The 19558-nt window shown below is 38.3% G+C and overlaps 1 protein-coding gene and 2 non-coding genes across 3 annotated transcripts in view; all 3 read right to left on the bottom strand.

The window, feature by feature from the left end:
- Positions 1–1313: 1313 nt before the first annotated feature.
- On the bottom strand, positions 1314–1414 carry LOC122151818. The gene has a single exon (XR_006164282.1). It is a non-coding gene; the product is annotated as a small nucleolar RNA SNORD67 (small nucleolar RNA).
- A 50-nt stretch (positions 1415–1464) lies between these two features.
- CKAP5 (cytoskeleton associated protein 5) overlaps positions 1465–19558 on the bottom strand; it is a gene marked incomplete at its 3' end in the record, with an annotated part of 73742 nt that continues 55648 nt past the window's right edge. Inside the window, exons 24-34 of the mRNA XM_007957550.2 lie at positions 13523–13717; positions 13019–13151; positions 9892–9977; positions 7829–7954; positions 6212–6361; positions 5712–5915; positions 5362–5497; positions 4718–4911; positions 3718–3890; positions 2220–2393; positions 1465–1585 (exon numbers count right to left, since the gene is read on the bottom strand). Of these exons, the coding sequence (XP_007955741.1) occupies positions 1465–1585; positions 2220–2393; positions 3718–3890; positions 4718–4911; positions 5362–5497; positions 5712–5915; positions 6212–6361; positions 7829–7954; positions 9892–9977; positions 13019–13151; positions 13523–13717 (1692 nt within the window). The remainder of the gene's footprint in view (positions 1586–2219; positions 2394–3717; positions 3891–4717; positions 4912–5361; positions 5498–5711; positions 5916–6211; positions 6362–7828; positions 7955–9891; positions 9978–13018; positions 13152–13522; positions 13718–19558) is intronic.
- LOC122151817 lies at positions 5126–5236 on the bottom strand. Its single transcript, XR_006164281.1, has one exon. It is a non-coding gene; the product is annotated as a small nucleolar RNA SNORD67 (small nucleolar RNA).

Below are 19558 nucleotides of genomic sequence, written 5' to 3'. Positions count from 1 at the left end.
CGATGAAAGAGGGGGAGGCCTTCAACGAGATGGATTGATACAGTGGCTGCGATGATGAGCTCGAGTATAGCATGGATTGTGGGGCTGGTGCGGGATCGGGCAGTGTTTCGTTCTGCTGTGCATGGGGTCGTTATGAGTCGGAAACGACTTGACGGCACTTAACAACAACAACAACAACAGGTATGCTCATTGCTTTTGGGTTATTGATGTTTTCAGGTCCTCTCAGTGAACGTGCTAGGGAATATATGTATATTAGAAGGGGCCCTGTATCTCTACATACTTTCATATATGTTTCTCTATATATTGTGCACCATGAGTTTGTACTGATACATCTAATTCTTGTCCAACACTAGACTTCATTCTATTTTGTTCCCCATCCATATCTGTAACTCCCTTCTTTGACAGTGAGAAACCCAGCCATTATCCGTATTATATTTATTTGACTAATCTCTTTACTGTAACCAATCTCCCAATTTTGCCACTGGCTCTCCCCTATGCAGATGACCACTTCCTTCATTTTAGTTCTGACTCTCCATATGAACCATCCCGCACCTCCTGCAACACATGTGGGCCTCTTTCTCATCATCCCCTTGGGCTCCTACTCCCTGTGCCAAACTGGCCCTCTGCATGAACATCTACTCCCTCCTGGATGGGCTCTGCCTCCCTACTCTGCATCAGCCCTCCTATATGGATGCACTCATAGCGCATGGGCTCTAAGGTCCTCAGTTTGGGCTCCTATGGATTCATACGCCTACCTCCATGCCACAACTGTGGAAGCCTGCCTTGCTCTGCTCCCCTCAAATAATGGCTTTAGCACTGGAGAAAGGAAGCAGAGGAAGAAGTTATGGCTGTTTTTTATTTTTATTTTCTTAATGTAGCATTTTAAAATTCACTAATGACTTTCTATTATACTTAAAAGCCAACTTATCCTGAGGCTTTCAAAGCTCTCCCTAATCTGGACTCTGTATCCCTCAAGCATCATTCTGTACCATTCTCCCTTGCCCATGCTGCTCAAGAAATATGGGCCTTCATATGATCCATCTTCCTGGAATGATCTGTACATTCTCGTCATTTACCCTTTCTATAACCATCCAATCTAAGTAACTACTCAGTCTCTGCCCATTATTCCATTTCAGTGGATATTTACATAGTAGTTGCTACTATCTAATATTTTCTTGTTTGTTTCTGTTCACCAAAATCTAAGGAAGGTCCATTATAGTTGGTCCCTACTTGTTTACTGCTATAACTCAAGTCTCTCTGGTGAATGAATGCAATTATAAAAATGTGAGGTGTATTCTGTAGTAAGTGATGACTGTGAATGGTCCTTGGGCATTTTTTCACTAGGGTGGTACTGAATGTTGCCTGCATTCCCTAACACTGTGATTGCATCTCTGTGTAACCCATCATTCTCAGAGCTTCTATATACAGCAACAGAATCACTGTCATGGGTGGCATTCCCATTACCTGTGTCAGAGCTTGGATGCTCGTGTTGATGTCACCACTGGCTACTTGGGAGATGATGAAATTGATCGTGGATGCTGTATTACTGTGCATGTCATCGAAATGTGGAGAAACAGCCCTGATCCTACAGCAAAGCAAAGAGAAAAATTCAGTCCCAATCACAAGACATTGTAGTAAACTGGAATTACGTAACTCCCTGCTAGGTCTAGATCTTATCAAAGAACTACTATGTTGTTGTTGTGTGCCGTGGAGTTGGACCCGACTCATAGCGACCACTCTTCCTTGGGTTTCCAAGGCAGTATCACTACGGAAGTAAATTGCCCAACTTTCCTTCTGAGGAGTGGCTGGTGAGTTTGAACCACCAGCCTTCTGGTTAGCAGCCAAGTGCCTTAGGCACTACACTACCAGAGCTCCTAAAGAACTGCTATAGCAGGACAGTAGTCAGTTCTAGGAAGTTTTAGTTGCACACTGCCAGCAGAGAAGGAGCCCTGGTGGTACAATGGTTAAGTGTTCAGTTGCTAACCGAAATGTTGGCTGTTTGAACTCACTAGCCACTCTGCAGAAAAAAAAGAAGTGGCAATCTGCTTCTGTAATGATTTACAGCCCTATGGGGGAGTTCTACTCTATTCTATAGACTTTCTATGAGTTGGAATCAACTTGACACCAACCCTGTTTGGTTTTTGTTTGGCAAGCAAAGAGTTCTTTTCACATATGTACTCTGGTGATTATGAACTGTTTACAGAAAGAGTTTAACTTACTTGGGTTCAGGAATGAGAACTGGTTCAAAAATGTCATCCAGTTTGTGCTGGACAAGTTCTGGCATTTCACATCGGACTGTACCATTGTCATTCTCAATCTCATCCAAATCCAGCTGGAATTCCCGGCGAACTGTCTGGGCTGCCTCAGGATGTCCACTCATGCTTCGGGCTTGGCTAAGGAAAACAAAGGAGGCTCCTGAACTAAAACAGACTTCTTAATCAAAGAGCAAGACTAACAGTGCCAGTTGCCTCAAAGCTTTAAGACAGATGTTCAACTTCTGGTTTCAGCCCCCCTGAATGATTTAAGTCTTTGAGTCTAAGCAAGTGCTTTCAGTGGGCAACATCACTGGTTAATGACTATCCTGAGAGCAGGTAACTTGCACTTACATTACCTGCCAGCTGACAAGTATTCACTCCAGTTCCTTAAAGGCAACAACCCTTGGATTATAGTTCCAGATGGGGCAGAAAACAATAATGTACACATAATACCTATATGGACTCAATTTTTACTTCTTATGGGTTAAAATATAAGGAAAATCTAGACTGGCTGGTTCTTTTCCATCAAATTAACTAGTGTCTAAGTTTTTCTAATCATGAGCATCCTTCCACACAATGTTCATGTCATCTTATACTTTGAGAGATAGTCAGTTACCTCTCTCCAGGAATTCACTCCTGGCACGTCAGAGAAAGCATTATATCCAAACAGTAGGTATTTAGTTTCCAAATTCAAATTAGTTTAAATTATATTTATGACACAATCCAAAATAGAACTACCCTTCTTAGAAGGTGGTATTTTGAGTTCCCAAGCCAACTCTCAGGAGAAAGATGGGACAGTTTGCTTCCACAAGTTTTACAGCCTTGGAAACTCTACGGGGCAGTTCTACTCTGGCCTATAGGGTTGCTAAGAGTCAGAATCAGCTCAATACCAGTGGGTGTTTTGAGTTTGGGAAGTCAACTCTGCATGGGTTTTAATTAGCCTTATCTCAAGGACAGAAACCTAAACACAACCAAATTAAAACACATGGAAAAAGTTGAATCGATATTTCTGTCAAATGACACTAAATTGCCATGTCTGCCAGCCAATGGGCTTTTGTGGAAGGTTTGATTTATGGGATACTTATGTACACCCTCCACCCTGCTTATAAACTCTAAGTCAGTCACCCTCCAGAGGGGATGAATCCAAGTCAGAAGTTAGAAAGATATAAGAGCCCTGCTAATGAGAAATTAGCAGGCAGTACTTACATCCTATAAGTGCGATACATAATTCTGTCCACGGAAAAGCAGTGAAAGAAGGCACAAGACCATTTAGAAGTGGTTTTGAGACAAAGACAAAGACAATGAAGACTGAAGGATTAAACGTTTGGTTACAAGCCATTTACCCACTTTGTCATGCATGATAATGGCTACAGAAAATCAAGACTGTGTTATGAGACAAGCTCTGAGCACACAAGGCAAAGTCCACAGAGACACTCTCAGACAACCTCCTCCATTTACATACTTGAGCTTGGAGGACATGTCCTCCACTGGGCCCTTGCGCAGCATGTTGGCATTGGAGCTTATGTTCTGCGTGCGTTGTGGTTTCTCTTCCATCTGCTTTATTGGGGCAGCAGAGGGCCTCTTTGCTGACCGCTTAATCCTCTCCTCAAGCATGCTCATATCCTTTTCTGAAAGCTGTAAAAAGAGGCCACATTTAATTTATTCACACATCTCTCTACCAGAATGAGAATTAAAAATCTAACCAGAGAACTCGAGAATATCCATTTTCATATTTAAGCAAACAGAACTGACAATGTCAGAACATATTTACTTCCAACATGCTATCTACATTTTAAAATCAAGCACTGCTAGTATCTGACTACCTATAACGACACATATGAAAGAAGGAAAGAATACAAAAAGGAAAACTATTAATAACTACAAATCAACAAGACAAAAAATTCCCTATTTTTGTTTTATGACTACTGTGTTGACTAAGAGCAAAGAACTTATTCACCTGTAAATTGCTCATCTGCTTTAGCTCCTTCATTGAGCTGTAGTGAGACTTTAATTATATAACACAAAAATATTTAAGCCCGGTATAAACAGATCGAGATATTAAGAGGTAACTGGAGTGAAGAACTGAGGTCTAGTCATGACAGTGACTGGCTCAAAGGAAATGAACAGTTAGAAGCAGAACCTGGAGAGCTTGCAAAGTCTGGTTTATGGCTTTAGTTCAAGACTCTTCATTCCAAAATAACTCTCCTTTCTAAAAATCAATTGCTATGAGCAGAATGTACAGAAAATTTGACGTTCAGTAAAACACAAGCCTAAATGTTCTACAATAGTCAGAGGCACCCTCAAGGGTTAATCTGGATTCTAGGACATACTGATAGTTTGAGTTTAAGAAAAAGTGGGAAAAATTCAGATATAGTTGAGATGGCACTAAAACTGATACCTAAGATGCCTTGGTGTTCTTTTCACAACATGCTGATAATACTCAGAAGAAAAGAGTCACTCACATTTCCAATCAGTTTGAACACCTGATCCCCATGTACATTGTACACTGTTACAATGGTGTTGAGTGCAGCATTGCGTACAGCATTGTCCCGGTCTCCTATGTGAATAGCTATCTCCTTTAAGGCTTTTCCTGGGGTTGGTTGGCAAACATTCATGCCATAGGATTCGACCAAACACCCCAGCTCTTCCAGGCACTCTATGGGGGAGAAAGGCTAGATTAATGACAGACTTAGCACACATTTGGCAGATACTTACCATTACCTGATAAATTTCTCTTTGCATAAATGAGAGATTAAAATCTTATTCTTGTCTGCCTTGTTTACTGCCTTCTTATAAAGCATGCAATGAAACAATGAAAACAACTTGTTATAACATTGTTATAACAAGTGCTCCCGACAGAAAGGGATGCCTGTGAGTCAGATGGCCCCTGTGCACATGATTTTGTCACCAGGGTGGTACTGAGTGGTGCTTGTATCACCTGATACTGTGGCTCCACCAGTGTGCAACTCATCACTCTCACAGTCCAAATCAGAAGGCCTGAAGCAACTACATAGGCTCTAAGCACATTTTCTTGTTCATCTATAAACTCTCTTTTAGGGGTCACCGTTGTGGAAACCCATATCTCAGTTTAAATTATATGCTTCACCTGCTCTCTGCTTAGAGTTTTTGGATTTGGTTCCTTCCATGATGAAAGGGAACATCTTGCTGGCTGGGTAGACAAGGCACATCCGGTTCAGGATGGCACGGACATCTTTACGAATGACATCCTTTGGTTCTCCAACCTAATCAACCAGGAGAATAATGATTAAGTGAGGCATTCTCTGTGCAGCAATGGCTCTCCTCCCGTGCATTACTACATCCTAAAGAACAGAAGCAGGGGACTGAGAGGCGGAAAGTATCACCAGACAATAAATGAAAGTGGGAGAATGAATAAGCATAGGAATTGAGGTCAGCTGGGAGCATGAGCAGTTTTCCAGAGTGAGAATAACACATTACCTTGAGGATGAGATAGGGGATGAAGGAAGATGCTTCATTCTCAGTAAGATGATATTCTTCCTCACTTAGCAGGGTGAAAAGTAATTTTAAATATTCTAGGGTTTTCATTAGGACGCTTGTATTGGTGTCAAAAAACCGCAGGGTAAGCCACTTTAGGATAAGATCCAGGCAACCAATGACACCTTCTTTTTCACTCTCCAAATGCTTAAAACAAAATAAAACAAAACCCCCACAAATAAGACTATATAAAAGTTTCAGGCAAGTACCTCTTAACTTCTACTGGAGCCCAAAAGAAAATGATAGCTTTTCAAGTCTCTACTTAAAACCTAAAAAAAATACGCACACAGTCACTTATCCTATCAAAATCCAAGACAGCTCTAAAAAGAGTGAACATGGTATATTCCATTTCCTTCTCAAATCATACAAACTTATGATTATTTCACAGCAGTCAGTATTTTCACATGCCTGAAGTACATGTGTATTTATCTACTGTGACTTACATCAACCATTATAGCTAGGGCTTTGTTGTGATGCTGAAAGTCTGAGTGAAACATCTCATCTTGCAGCCATTTAGCCACACAGCTAGACATCTGAATCTTTAGTTGCTCAATATACTCATCCCGGGGAGTAGTAAAATTCCATTTCAGCACCTGAAAAGAAACAAATCAACTGATGAAAAGGAAAAGTAAGTCAGTAGCACTGGTGTTGAACTGGAATTAAGTAGAGAATTCTATTAATACGGATGCAGGAATCAATTTGATAGGTTATATTGAATTCAACATGATTCACTTATAATTACAGATGAATATAAAACATACTCTCAAGCTGTCATATTTCTAGAAGATTAACAAATCTGAAATTCTTCTATTCTTCTAGAATAGAATTTTTAGGGATTCTTAGTAGAGAAGTGAATGATGTATTAATGTATTACATAGTGGACACAGTTGGCACAACTTTAATAGAGGAAATTTTTGAAATAGCTATCAAATTTAGAAATGTAGATACCATTTTAAGAATTTAAGTAGATATACTTGCACATGTGCACAAAGATCCACATACAAAGATGCTTACTGCAACACAATTTGTAACAGTGAAAGACTACAAACAAGTTAAATGTCTTCTTCATCCAAATAGTTGGACAAAGAAAGGTATATACATAAAATATACCAAAAAAAGCAAGAATATCATCACTAAATTATATAGAGTTATGTTATATAAATATAGATACTGGTCAATGATTTTTTAATGTATTTCAAACATCATTAAAATAAAGATACAGAACAAAGAGTATAACATGCTCCATTTGTGTAAAAGGAAGGGTTATATACTTATATGTGTATGTTTGTAAAGATATGGCATTATGTCTGGAGTAATACACAAAATAAACTAGTAATAGTATCTCTCCCTATGGAGGGAGACTGCAATGGAAGGAGTCAAACTTTTCAAATTACTTTGCACTATTTATACTGGTGGCGTAGTGTCTAAGGCATTTGACTACTTACCAGAAGGCTGGCAGTTCAAACCCAGCAGCCACTCCTTGGAAGGAAGGTTGGGCAATCTACTTCTGTAGTGATACCACCTCAGAAGCCCAAGGAGGGGTCACTATGACTTGGATCTGACTCAATGGCAGTGAGTTTGGTTTGGTTTTTGGTATTTATACTGGCTCATTTTTCTTTTTTTTTTAGAACCATGTATGTATTTTTTTGGGAAAAAAAAAATTAAAACTACCTAATAAAATCAAAACAACATCAAAAGAGAAATGACTAAACTAACCAAATACATAATCACCAAATATGCCTTTTAAGATATTGCTATACCAGAAGGATTAAAGGAGCCCAGTACATGTGTATGTTAATAATAATCTTTTATGTACTGTTGATTCTAAAAATTAAAAAACCAAAAAACTTTTAATCTTTCCTATCTATTTAGAGGAAACTATAGGCAATTTTTGTAGGAATTAATGCTCCTATAAAGTTGTTTTAGGGAAGCATTAAGTCATAATTCACAAACAAAAGTTTCAGTTAATTAAAAGATTGTTCACATTGATTTGAATTTCAAACAGTGAAACTAAATTAACTAACAAAAAAACTCCTGTAAGATTCTTTTTCTTTCCTTACCTTTAATCCTTTCTCATCTTTCATCCTTTGCTCTTTTCCATTTGGAATAACAATAAAAACAGGACCAGATTTGTCGTCATCCTCCTTTAAGCTTGTTTTGCTTGGCACTTTCTTTCCTTGTGCATTCTACAACCATGGTTCAGGAAAGATTAATTAGAAAGGCCACTTCTCCTTGGTGATATGTTGCTGCTGCCCAGTAAAAGGGCACTATATAAACACAGATGCCTCTGTACATTATATTCCACATTAAAAAAACAGATACACCGCAGAATCTTACACAGAATATATCTGTACATGTTCTCTAGAAACGTTTCTAGGAGCATTTAAAAGCATCAGTTAGTATTTGTAATGGCATAAATGCAGCTGGAAAAACTGCTATTATCTATCACTGGTTTGAGTCACAGACTACTTTTTTTTGCATACTTCTTTTCTTTCTTGAAATCTTCAACACTATTTATAGCTATTTATCACATTTTGAACAGCATTTAAACATTTCACACCATTTAGTAGAGAAAGCTTTTCTGTTCTTCTCCATATTTAAATGTACCTCTCACATCAGTGTAATCTGAGATGCTTTGAACCTGCTTCTAGAGAAAGTTACAAGTAGCATTTTAAATAATTAAGTCACGAGAATGGTTTTAAAAATCATTCTAAGATTTATAATCTTTGTATCAGACAGAAATATAATGAACACTCAGTATCTATGTTTAAGGTAAAAACTGAATTGAATTACTAGAGTCATTTTGATTATAAATATAACAAGAGTTCACTATTTCCAGTTGGTCAGAATTTTTTTCTAGTTCAGACACTGAAATCATTCAGTCAAAACAAATATGCATGATATAATGCACGTGAAAATGTTTTGCAAACTGCGAAAGATTGAAAATGAAAAGATAGGGCATTAACCATAAAGAGTTTGAAGCATCTGTGATCAAAATGAGAAGGACTGCTGAACTTGGGACAAGCACAGAAAGAAGAGTAGGGAAACAGAGCTTCAATGAACAGTTTAGGAGATAAACCATTTAAATTAACTCACTGATTTAAAGACCACAGTGTGTAAGAAAGAAAAACAAACAGTTTCAGTATTTTGAAGAATTGGCACAGAGTACCCATTCTACAGTAGGGCTGAAGTGATAAATGTAATGGGTAATAAAACAGTTTCTACTCTATACTTTTTTCAGCAGTTACATAAAGCTAATGAAATAGTTTTTTCTATATTTACTATTGTTGTTTTTTGCCATCGAGTCAGACTCGACTCATAGCGACTCCTCCTTGGGTTTCCGAGGAGGTATCACTACAGAAGTAGATCGCCCAACCTTCCTTCCGAGGAGTGGCTGGTGGGTTTAAACCGCCAGTCTTCTGGTTAGCAGTCAAGTGCCTTAGGCACTATGCTACCAGAGCTCCTTATATTTACTATTAGATCTACTAATTGCTTAATTCTATAATTTTCCTTCTGTAAGTATTAAATAATCAATACTCTGAACACAGCGACAAGCTCTGAATCTTGGTATAGAAATTGATAACAATTTGGTGTGATTCAAAAATTTAATTAAATGGAAAAAATATCAAAGGGAGATATTTAAAGCTGAATATTCAATTGAACATGTTATCTTTAAATGATCCAACTATGAATGGATGTTGAAAAGACTCATGATATGTCCAAGAAAGTGACAATGGTGAGGGAACAAAAGGCATTTCCTTGTAGACTAATCAGAACACCTTCTAGTATGAGGACTTAACTGTGCCAAAGTTGAAGGGAGCTGATGACATCCTTTTTCTCAAATCAAAATCAGTCCAAAGTATTTATTCTGCCAGAGCTATGTAAGAATTCCTCTCTCTTTACCACTACAGACCTCCCCCTGAAGATCTGCATGACAGAAATCATGACAGCGCCTCTTGAGGACAGGATGTCTGGTTTGGGATCTTATTAAAAATGTGCCACAGCATACTTGTATACAGGGTGGTACTGATCCTTCATGTATTATAATTTTCCTAATAGAATGTGTCAGTGTACAGAACACACTTAAAGTAATTCTCCATCTAAATAACCACTGTTAACATACCTTTGCTTTAGAGGAAACTCCTAGAGTTTTGGCCTTTTTGGGATCTTTTGGTTCTACAGAGCTGGAAACAGAATCTTCAACAGGTGCTTTGAGAAAAAAAGCATGTACTATATATAAGCTCTAAATAGTATCACTTTATTCTGGGCAGATTCAATATATAATGATAAGAAAGCATATATAGTGTTTTCAGTTAGACTTTTTTCCTAATCTCTTTTTTTCTCTCTGACTTCCTTTTCAGGCATAACCTTGAGAAATTTATTAAGAAAACTTATGTCTCTTTTAAAAACTTTATATTGCTTTAAAATTATTTTCTAAATACTAAACCCATTGCCTTCAAGTCAATTTTGATTCATAGCAACCCTAGAGGACAGAATAGAACTGTCCTCATAGTATTTCCAATGCTATAACCTTTACTGAAGCAGACTGTCACATCTTTCTTCTGTGGAGTGGCTGGTGGGTTCGAACCACCAACCTTCTGTTTAGCAGCCAAGTCCTTTAACCACTGCACTACCAATCAAACCAAAACTCACTGCCATAGAGTCAATTCTGACTCACAGCAACCCCCATTGGGTTTCCAAGGCTATAAATCTTTACGGAAATAGATTGCCTCATCTTCTTCCCACAGAACAGCTGGTGGGTTTAATCTGAAGACATTCTGGTTAGCAGGCAAATGCCTTATGGATTGTGCCACCAGAGCTCTTATTTTCTCAACAGTAGTTTAAAAACTCTTTTTGCTAGATTGGTATTTCTTTAGGGGTAGAAAATGTTTTTCATCTTTGATGCTCAGGATATCTACTACATAGCAAGATTATAATAAATGTTATAATTGAATATATGCTTTGATACCAAATTTTTAATGCATGTAAAATTTCTAATTTTATAACATCAATAATTTCTATCCCAGTAAACAGAAGAACACTGTTCTGTATAAGCAATGATAATTAATTTTAGAAAAGTTTCCAGGTTGGGGTTATATTTATACATTATGGAATTTTAACACCAGAGAGAAGTTAAGAATTTTCTCCTGAAGAAGATTAATAAATATGAGAATTCATTAAAAACGGCCAAGTGTAGTGGAAGGAGAACTCATTTGTGAACTAGTAGGTGGAATTCAACACTGGTTCCTGCACCAGCTGGCTGTCTGACTTTGAGTGAGTCGATTCACTTCTGTCAATAAAGGGGGTATCAAGCGATTGTTGTTGTCAGGTGCTGTCAAGCTTGTTGAGACTTACAGCAATCCTATGTACAAACAGAATGACACACTGCCTGCTCCTGCACCATTCTCAAAATCATTGCCATGTTTGAACCCATTATTGCAGACACTGCCTCAATCCACCCTGTTGAGGGTCTTCCTCTTTTTCACTGACTCTCCACTTTACCAAGCATGATATCCTTCTTCAGGGACTGGTTGCTCAGGTAACTTGTACACAGTATGTGAGTTGAAGTCTCCCATCCTCACTTCTAAGGAGCATTCTAGCTGTATACTTCTATCAACACATGTTTGTACATTCTTCTGGTAGTCCATGGTATATTCAATATCTTTACCAACACCATAATTCAATGGCATCAATTCTTTGGTCTTCCTTATTCATTATCTAGCTTTTGCATGCATATGAGGTGACTGAAAATACCATAGCTTGGGTCAGGCACACGTTAGTTCTCTCAGTGACATCTTTGTTTTTTAATACTTTGCAGAGGTCTTTTGCAGCAGATTTGCCCAATGCAATATGTCATCTGATTTCTTGACTGTTGCTTCCATGGGTATTGATTATGGATCTAAGCAAAATGAAATCCTTGACAATTTCAATCTTTTTTCTATTTACCATGATGTTGCTTATTGGTCCAGCTATGAAGAATTTTGTTTTCTTCATGTTGAGGTGTAATCCATACTGAAGGCTATAGTCTTGGATTTTCATCAGTAAGTGCTTAAAGTCTTCTTCACTTTTGCCAAACAAGGCTGCATCATGTCATATCACAAGCTGTTAATTAATTTTCATCCAATCCTGATGCTGGGTTCTTCTTCATATAGTCCAGTTCCTCAGATTATCTGTTCAGCATACATACTGAATAAGCATGATGAAAGGATACAACCTTGACACACCCCGTTCCAGATTTGAAACCATGCAGCATCCTCTTGTTCTGTTTGAATGCTGCCTCTTGGTCTATGTATAGGTTCCTCATGAGCATAATTAAGTGTTCGGAGATTCCCATTCTTGACAATGTTAGCCATAATTTGTTATGATCCACACAGTCAAATGCCTTTGCATAGTCAAGATAACACAGGTAAACATCTTTTAGTTATTCTCTGCTTTCAGCCAAGATCCATCTGAAATTAGCAAAGATATCCCTTGTTCCACATCCTCTTCTGAATCTGGCTTTAATTTCTGGAAGTTCCCTCCTGACGTTCTCCTGTAATCATTTTTAAATTATCTTCAGCAAAATTTTACTTTCATGTCATATTAATAATATTGTTTGATAATTTCCACATTCTGTTGGATCACTTTTCTTTGCAGTGTACATATATATGAATCTCTTCCAGTTGGTTGGTCAGTTAGCTATTTCCTAAATTTGTTGGCAGACATGTAAGCGCTTCCAGTGGTGCATCTGTTTGTTGAAATATCTCAACTGGCATTCAGTCAATTTTGGAAGTTTGTTTTTCACCATTCCCTTCTGTGCAGCTTGGACTTCTTCCTTCAGTACCATCAGTTCTTGATCATATGCTACCTCTTGAAATGGCTGAATATCAAACAATTCTTTTTGGTACAGTGACTGTGTATTCCTCATTAAACTAGGTAGTCCCAATTCTCTTTCCAATTACAATATTCAATAGTAGAAAACAGTTGTGGAAACTTTAAAAAAAAATAGGATGTCACTAGCTCTTTGGAATATTTAATGTTCTACTCCCTGAAGACTTGTTTCGGGACTTCGCAACCACATTAATCATCTTTCTACCTTTAGCACACTTCCTGGCATAAAACACTTGATATATGTGACAAGAGGGTAAGGAGAGAGGGAGGAGGGCTTGGGATCTAGGCTGTGAGGAAATGTGATGAAAAAGAAAGCTGGATTTCTTTTCAGAGCTGACCAGAGCTATTTTCTTCCCCTTTAACCTCCTCAAGATAGTTACCTGATGCAGGTTGGAATTTGGCTGGAGCTGACCCTCCTACTGGTTTGGAAGTTGCTTTTACAGGTGCAGGTTTGGCTGGCATATTAGCTTTGGCTTTCTCTAGCATGGCCAATACCTGATCTTTAGAAGTTGGCTAGGAAGACAATGTAACGTAAGTGAGAGGTCACATAAATGATACACTCATACTATGTTTACTAACAGATCTTCTGTCAAACAGAAAACTAGGAGTGAGCTCCTAGTTTTAAAATACCAATGAAGTAATGGAGGCAACACACAGTGCAAGAGAAGAAACATTATGAAGTCACACTAAAATAGTTCTCATCCTAAATCAGAATTTCACTCTTGAGGAGTAAGTAGATTCTTTAGAGATTCTACACTGCTAAATATTTTACTTTTGCTCTCATCAGGAATTCAACTAGGAATTCACAGGGAGTTCTTATGATCTTTTGCTTATATAAATTCCTGATCAGTATTTTTCTAATGGCAGGTAACAACAAGTAGTACCTTTAGTTTCCCAGTAGCCTTGGCCATCTTCTCATATCCTAAATGCATCATGAAGAATGGCAAGGCATCTTGGGCCTTCTTTCGCACATCTCCATTGCGGTCCTCTAGACAGGAGTAGAGATGAGGAACACAAAGGATAAGGTCTGTGGGGGTGGAACGAAGAGTAGGTAGTTTCTCAGCCAGCCAGCCCAGAAGCTGCCAAAAGAAATAAAGATTAGTTTATATACTTCAAGAGGAAAATTGTTATTATTTATGATCTCAGGCTTAATGATTTTATCAGTCCAAAACACTGCACTGAATTAGCTCTTATCCTATGACTTTGCAATATACATTCAATTAATTTTAATTGTTTAAGAATTGGCCATATTTAAGACCATAGTCACAGGGGACATCAAGCTCAATTGGCATAACATATTACACAAAACATTGTTCCACATCCTATTTTGGCAAGTAGCAACTGGGATCTTAAAAACTTGCAAGCAGCTATCTAGATGCAACAATGGGTCTCCCCTCATCCAGAGCAAAGAAGAATGAAGAAAACCAAAGATTCATGGAAACAATTAGTCTAAGCAACTGGTACACCATGCGATCCTCAGCCTATATGACTATGAAACCAGAAGAACTAGATAGTGCCCGGCTACCACTGTCAACTACTTGGAGGGTATCTATGTAGGAGATCCTGAATAGAGTAAGAGAACAATGTGGAACAAAACTCAAAATCATTAAAAAAAAAAAAAAAGAGAGAGACCAGGTTTGCTGGTCTGATAGAGCCTGATAGAGCCTGGTGGAACCACTGACTATGGCCCCTAGTTGCTCTTCAGGTCTGGAATTGAACCTACTCCTGTGGTTTCCAGACAAACAAAAGACAGGCATATGAGGTGAACATTAGGCAGATACACTCCCTGAAGAGAACAATCATGGGGGAATAGAAGGGCTGCTTATGCACAGGGAGACAGCTTGGGGGGCAGGAGTGCATGGAGGGAAGGACACAGGGAAGAGGTAACTATGGGGAGGACTGGGAGGGGAGTTGTCGCATTGGGGTAAATTATAGTCAATGTCATGAGACGAAGTGTATGTGAACTGCTGTATGGAAAGTGAATTTGCTCTGTAAACTTTCACCCAAATCACAATTTAAGAAAGAAAGAAAGAGAATTGTGCCATATTTAAATAACATATGCCTTGATGACAATCATCTTTAAGATGAAGGACACAATTCTTTGGACCATATTTAGGCATTAAATTATGAAGCTTTAATGGTTCTTACTGAATTTCCAAGATGGTAAGCTTTATCTTTTTTTTTTTTAAGTTATAAGAAATAAGTAAGTTAGTAAATAATCCAAAGAGGAGCTCTGATGATGCAATGGTTAAGTAGCTCAGGTGCTAACCAAAAGGTCAGAAGTTTAGACCCATCAGCCAGTCTATGGGAGAAAGATGGGACAGTTTGCTTCTGTAAAAGACAGTGTTGTTAGGTGCTATTGAGTTGGTTTTGACCCATAGTGACCCTGTGTAAAACAGAATGAAACTCTGTTTGGGCCTATGTCATCCTTGCAATCATTGCTATGTTTGAGCCCAGTGTTGAAGCCACTGTGTCAAGGGTGTTGAGGGTTGTCCTCTTTTTCACTGATCCTCTACTTTACCAAGCATAATGTCCTGTCCAGGGATTGGATCCTCCTGATAACATGTCCAAAGTATGTGAGATGAAATCCTGCCATCCTCACTTCTAAGGAGCATTTGGTTTCACCTTCTTCCAAGACAGATTTGTTCATTCTTCCGGCAGTCCATGGTATATTCAATATTCTTCACCAATACCATAATAATTCAAATGCATCAATTCTTCTTCTGTAAAAGATGGCAGCCTTGGAAACCCTATGAGGCAGTTCTACCCTGTTCTTCTATAGGGTCACTATGAATCAGGATCAAGTCCATGGCATTGGGTTTTTGGTATTTTAAAGACTCAAATATTTATTTAATCAAAAGACAAATCTCTAAAACTTCTGTTTTCACCTTATACCAACAGTTTTTTCTTTCCACCTCTAAACAATTCATATTTATTTTTAATTGAAACTTTTATTGAGATATAGATGCACATGCAGTTATAAGAAATAATACAGTAACTTTTACCCAGTTTTCTCCAATAGCAGTATTTTACAAAACTATAGTCAACGACTACAACTAGGATACTGAATTCATACAATCCACTGATCTCATTTAGATATCCCTAGTTTTATTTGAGGAGCTCTGGTAGTGTAGTGCCTAAGGCACTTGACTGCTAACCAGAACGCTGGCGGTTCAAACCCACCACCCACTCCTCAAAAGGAAGTTTGGGCAATCTACTTCCATAGTGATACCACCTCAGAAACCCAAGGAGGGGGTCGCTATGAGTCAGGTCTGACTTGATGGCACATAACAACAACAACAACAAGTTTTATTTGTGCTCATTTGTATATGGGAGTTTGTATTTAGCTCTATACAATTTTATCACATGTATATATTAACATATCCACCACTATAGTCAAGATACTAAACAGTTCCATCACAAGAATCTCATGTTGCCCATTTATAACCATACTCACATCCTTTCTCTTCCTCTGCATCCCTAATTCCTGGCAACTAACAATCTGGTAACCATTTCCAAAATATTGTCATTTCAAACATGATATAGAACTGGAATCACACAGTATATGACCTTTTAGGATTAGCTTTTGTCACACAGCATAATTCCATGGATGTTTATCTAAGGTGCCACATGTATCAAGAATTCATTTCTTGATATGAAGGGCTGTGTGTGCACAGGGACACAGCTCAGGGGGCAGGAGTGCATGGAAAGGACACAGGGAAGAGGTAACTATTGGGAGGAAGTGGTAAGGGAGCTGTTGCATTTTGGTAAATTGTAGTCAATGTCAAGAGACAAAGTGTGTGTGAACTGCTGTATAGAAACTGAATTTACTCTGTAAACTTTCACCCAAATCATAATTAAAAAAGAAAAAAGAAAAAAGAGTTAATTCCTTTCTATTGTTAAATAGTATTCCATGGTATGGATGTTTAACAGTCCGTTTAACCATTCACCTGTAGGACATGTGGGCTGTTTCTAATTTTTGGCTATTTCAAATAAAGCTATGAACATTTGTATATAGGTTTTTGTGTAGACATAAATATTCATTTTCTGGGATAAATACCCAAGAGATTCAAGTGCTGAGTTACATTGTAATTGCATATTTAGTTTTATAATAAAATCTCAAACTGTTTTCTGAAGTGGTGGACCATTTTTTATTCCCACCAGCAACTTGTAAGGGCTTCAGTTTCTCCACATTCTCACCAGCATTTAGTATTAGCACTCTTTTTTTCCTTTTCTTTTTGATTTAGCCATTCTGATAGGTGTGTAGTGGTACCTCACTATGGTTTTAATTTATATTTCCTGATGGCTAAAGCTGTTTATCATCTCTCATGTGCTTAACTATCATCTGCATATCCTTTTCAGTGAAGTTTTCTGTTCATATATTTTGCCTATTGTTTAATTACATTGGCTTTTTACTATTGATTTTTGAGAGCTCTTTGTATATTCCAGATTTAGTTCTTTATCAGATCTATATAGACTTTGTAAATACATATCCTCTTCAGGATGTAATATTTAGAGTAAATGTGTTTAATTTTTATGAGGACTAATTTATCAATTTTCGTTTTCTGGATTGTGCTTTTAGTACTAACTCTAATAATTCTTCGCCTAGCACTAAGTCCTGAAGATTTTCTCTCTCTCTCTCTCTTTTTTTTTCGGTATGCTATCTTTTTAAAAGTTCTACACTTTTAAGGACTTTCAGTAAGATGGTGGAATAGGCAGACAAGCTTACACAGACCCTCTTCAAAAAAGAAAAGAGATACCAATTGACAGAGATACAGAAGATAATCCTGGAGCCTGAGCTTTGAAAGAAGTATTTGTTGTTGTTGTTGTTATTTGCCATCGAGTCAGCCCCGACTCATAGCGACCCCTCCTGGGGTTTCCGAGGCAGTATCACTATGGAAGTAGGAATGCCCAACCTTGTGAATTAGGCATCAACTAGTGGAAAAACCTGAATGAAAACAATGAGTACCGAGACAGTCAAAGCTGCAGAATGTCAGCTACTCTGACATGACCAACAGGCTGAATATTTCCAAGTGGTGTTGGGACCTGAGAATTCACCTAACGATCAGCCCTGGTTGCAAGGGCTGCATGGACGACTGCACTGGTGGCCTATGACTAGGAAGGGAAATGGCAAGGAGGGAGACATTCTGACCTGTGGACCTTTGGCTGCCCGAAGGCTACAGCCATTTTGATTGTTTAAATGTGGTGGCCATTTTGGATTTTAAAGTGACAGCATTCTCATTTGGATTCCAGGGACCTAAGAATAAGCTCTGTTTGCCAAGGACAGCAGGGATATACAGGAGGCTGACAATGGGAAAGGAGACAGGTGGTGAGTATGTATGTAAGTGCTGCCAACTAGTGAATAGAGGATCACAGTGCCCTGCTTACATAGATAACAAAGAAAACAAAAATCATGGGCAAGTCACTCCAGCATACAATCGCCAATTAAATATAAACACAAAAACGTAACAATGTCTCAGAGACAACAGACCATCAGAGTCCACACAAAGAAGCAAGATAAAGCAGGAGAAATAAGGGGCCAGGATACAGACCCAAAACATATCCCTGAGGAAGCAACAGCACTAGAACTCTGATAAGGAATTCAAAAGAATTATATTTAGGTACTTTCAACAGATTGAGAGACAGATCAAGGAAAACACTGACAAATTTGAGGAAAACACAGAGAAAACCCTAGAACAGTTTCAAAAGACAATACAAGAACAAGCCAGTAAGATGGCAGACTAGGCAGAAAGACTGCACAGACCCTCTTCAACAAAGTAAAGAGAAACCAATTAACACAGACAGAGAAGATAATCCTAGACACCTAAGCCTTGAAGGGAAGGATATAAAAGTGGACTAAACCCAAACTAGCAGAAGAATTCGCATGAAAACACCAAAAAAGAAGACAGATGGAGCTGCGGTCTGGCAGTGATCCTGACAGCACGGCATGGACAGCTTTCAGAGTGCCAAGTGGTGGTAGGACCTACCAATTAACCTAAAAATCAGCCCTGCTAGCCAGGGACTGCACGGAGGACTGCTCTGGTGGCTGGAGAATAAATGGAGAAGGTGAAGAGAAACACGGGCTGAGCTGTGGACTTTTGCCTGTCCAGAGGGCACCGCCACTTTGAATGTTTAAAAGCGGCTTGACTATTTTGGATATTTAAAGAGACAGCACTCTCGAAGATTCCTGGGGCTTAAGAACACATTCTACTTGCCAGCACCCCCAGCGCACTCCGGACCTGCAAGACTGACAAGGTGCGACATTCCTGTTGTTACTCTTATACCCCACACCCACTTGGTGAACGGAAGTGTGGCCATCCTCTACTCCCATCCACCTTCTGGGCCCACAGGAACTCTATCACAGTCTGTGTGCTCAGAAGGAGCCTGGGTGCCCTGCACTGTCCTCCATCGATTTTTTTTTCTCTTTTTTATATTTTTACTTTTTTCTTTTTCACTTTCTTTTTTTCTGGTGATTAGTTTGCTTGTACTTGTCTGTTTTAAAACAATTATTATTATTAATATTTTGTTCTTTTTACTATTATTCTTAATCTTCCCCTTCCAGGTCCTAGTTTTCAGCATTTTTTCTTTTCTCTGTTCGTGGTTAAAATTTTTATTTTAAAAATTTCAGTTCTCTTTTTCCTCCCATCTTTTTCACATGGTTAAACCTGTTCCTTGTTTTTCTTTTTGCATTTTTCCCATTTTTTTTCCTTCATTATTCTCCTTCCCTACCTTTTATCTCTTAGTGCCCTATCCACAGATATTGCAGGTTTTCTTTTTTCTTCTTCTTCTTTTTCCCTTTTTCTTCGGTTACTGTTCCTGTGTGATTCCATGGTGTGTTTTTTGTCTATGTGCTTTTAGTTTTTTGATGGTTATTCAATTGTAATTTTTGTCTAACTGAGTGGGAGACAGCAACAGTCCCC

This window comes from Orycteropus afer, unplaced genomic scaffold (genome assembly GCF_000298275.1).
Source record: "Orycteropus afer afer isolate SDZICR_OR568_19922 unplaced genomic scaffold, OryAfe1.0 scaffold00756, whole genome shotgun sequence".
Classification (NCBI taxonomy): domain Eukaryota; kingdom Metazoa; phylum Chordata; class Mammalia; order Tubulidentata; family Orycteropodidae; genus Orycteropus; species Orycteropus afer.
The sequence above is the reverse complement of the archived record's forward strand: the minus strand, read 5'-3'. Positions and strand labels throughout refer to the sequence as shown.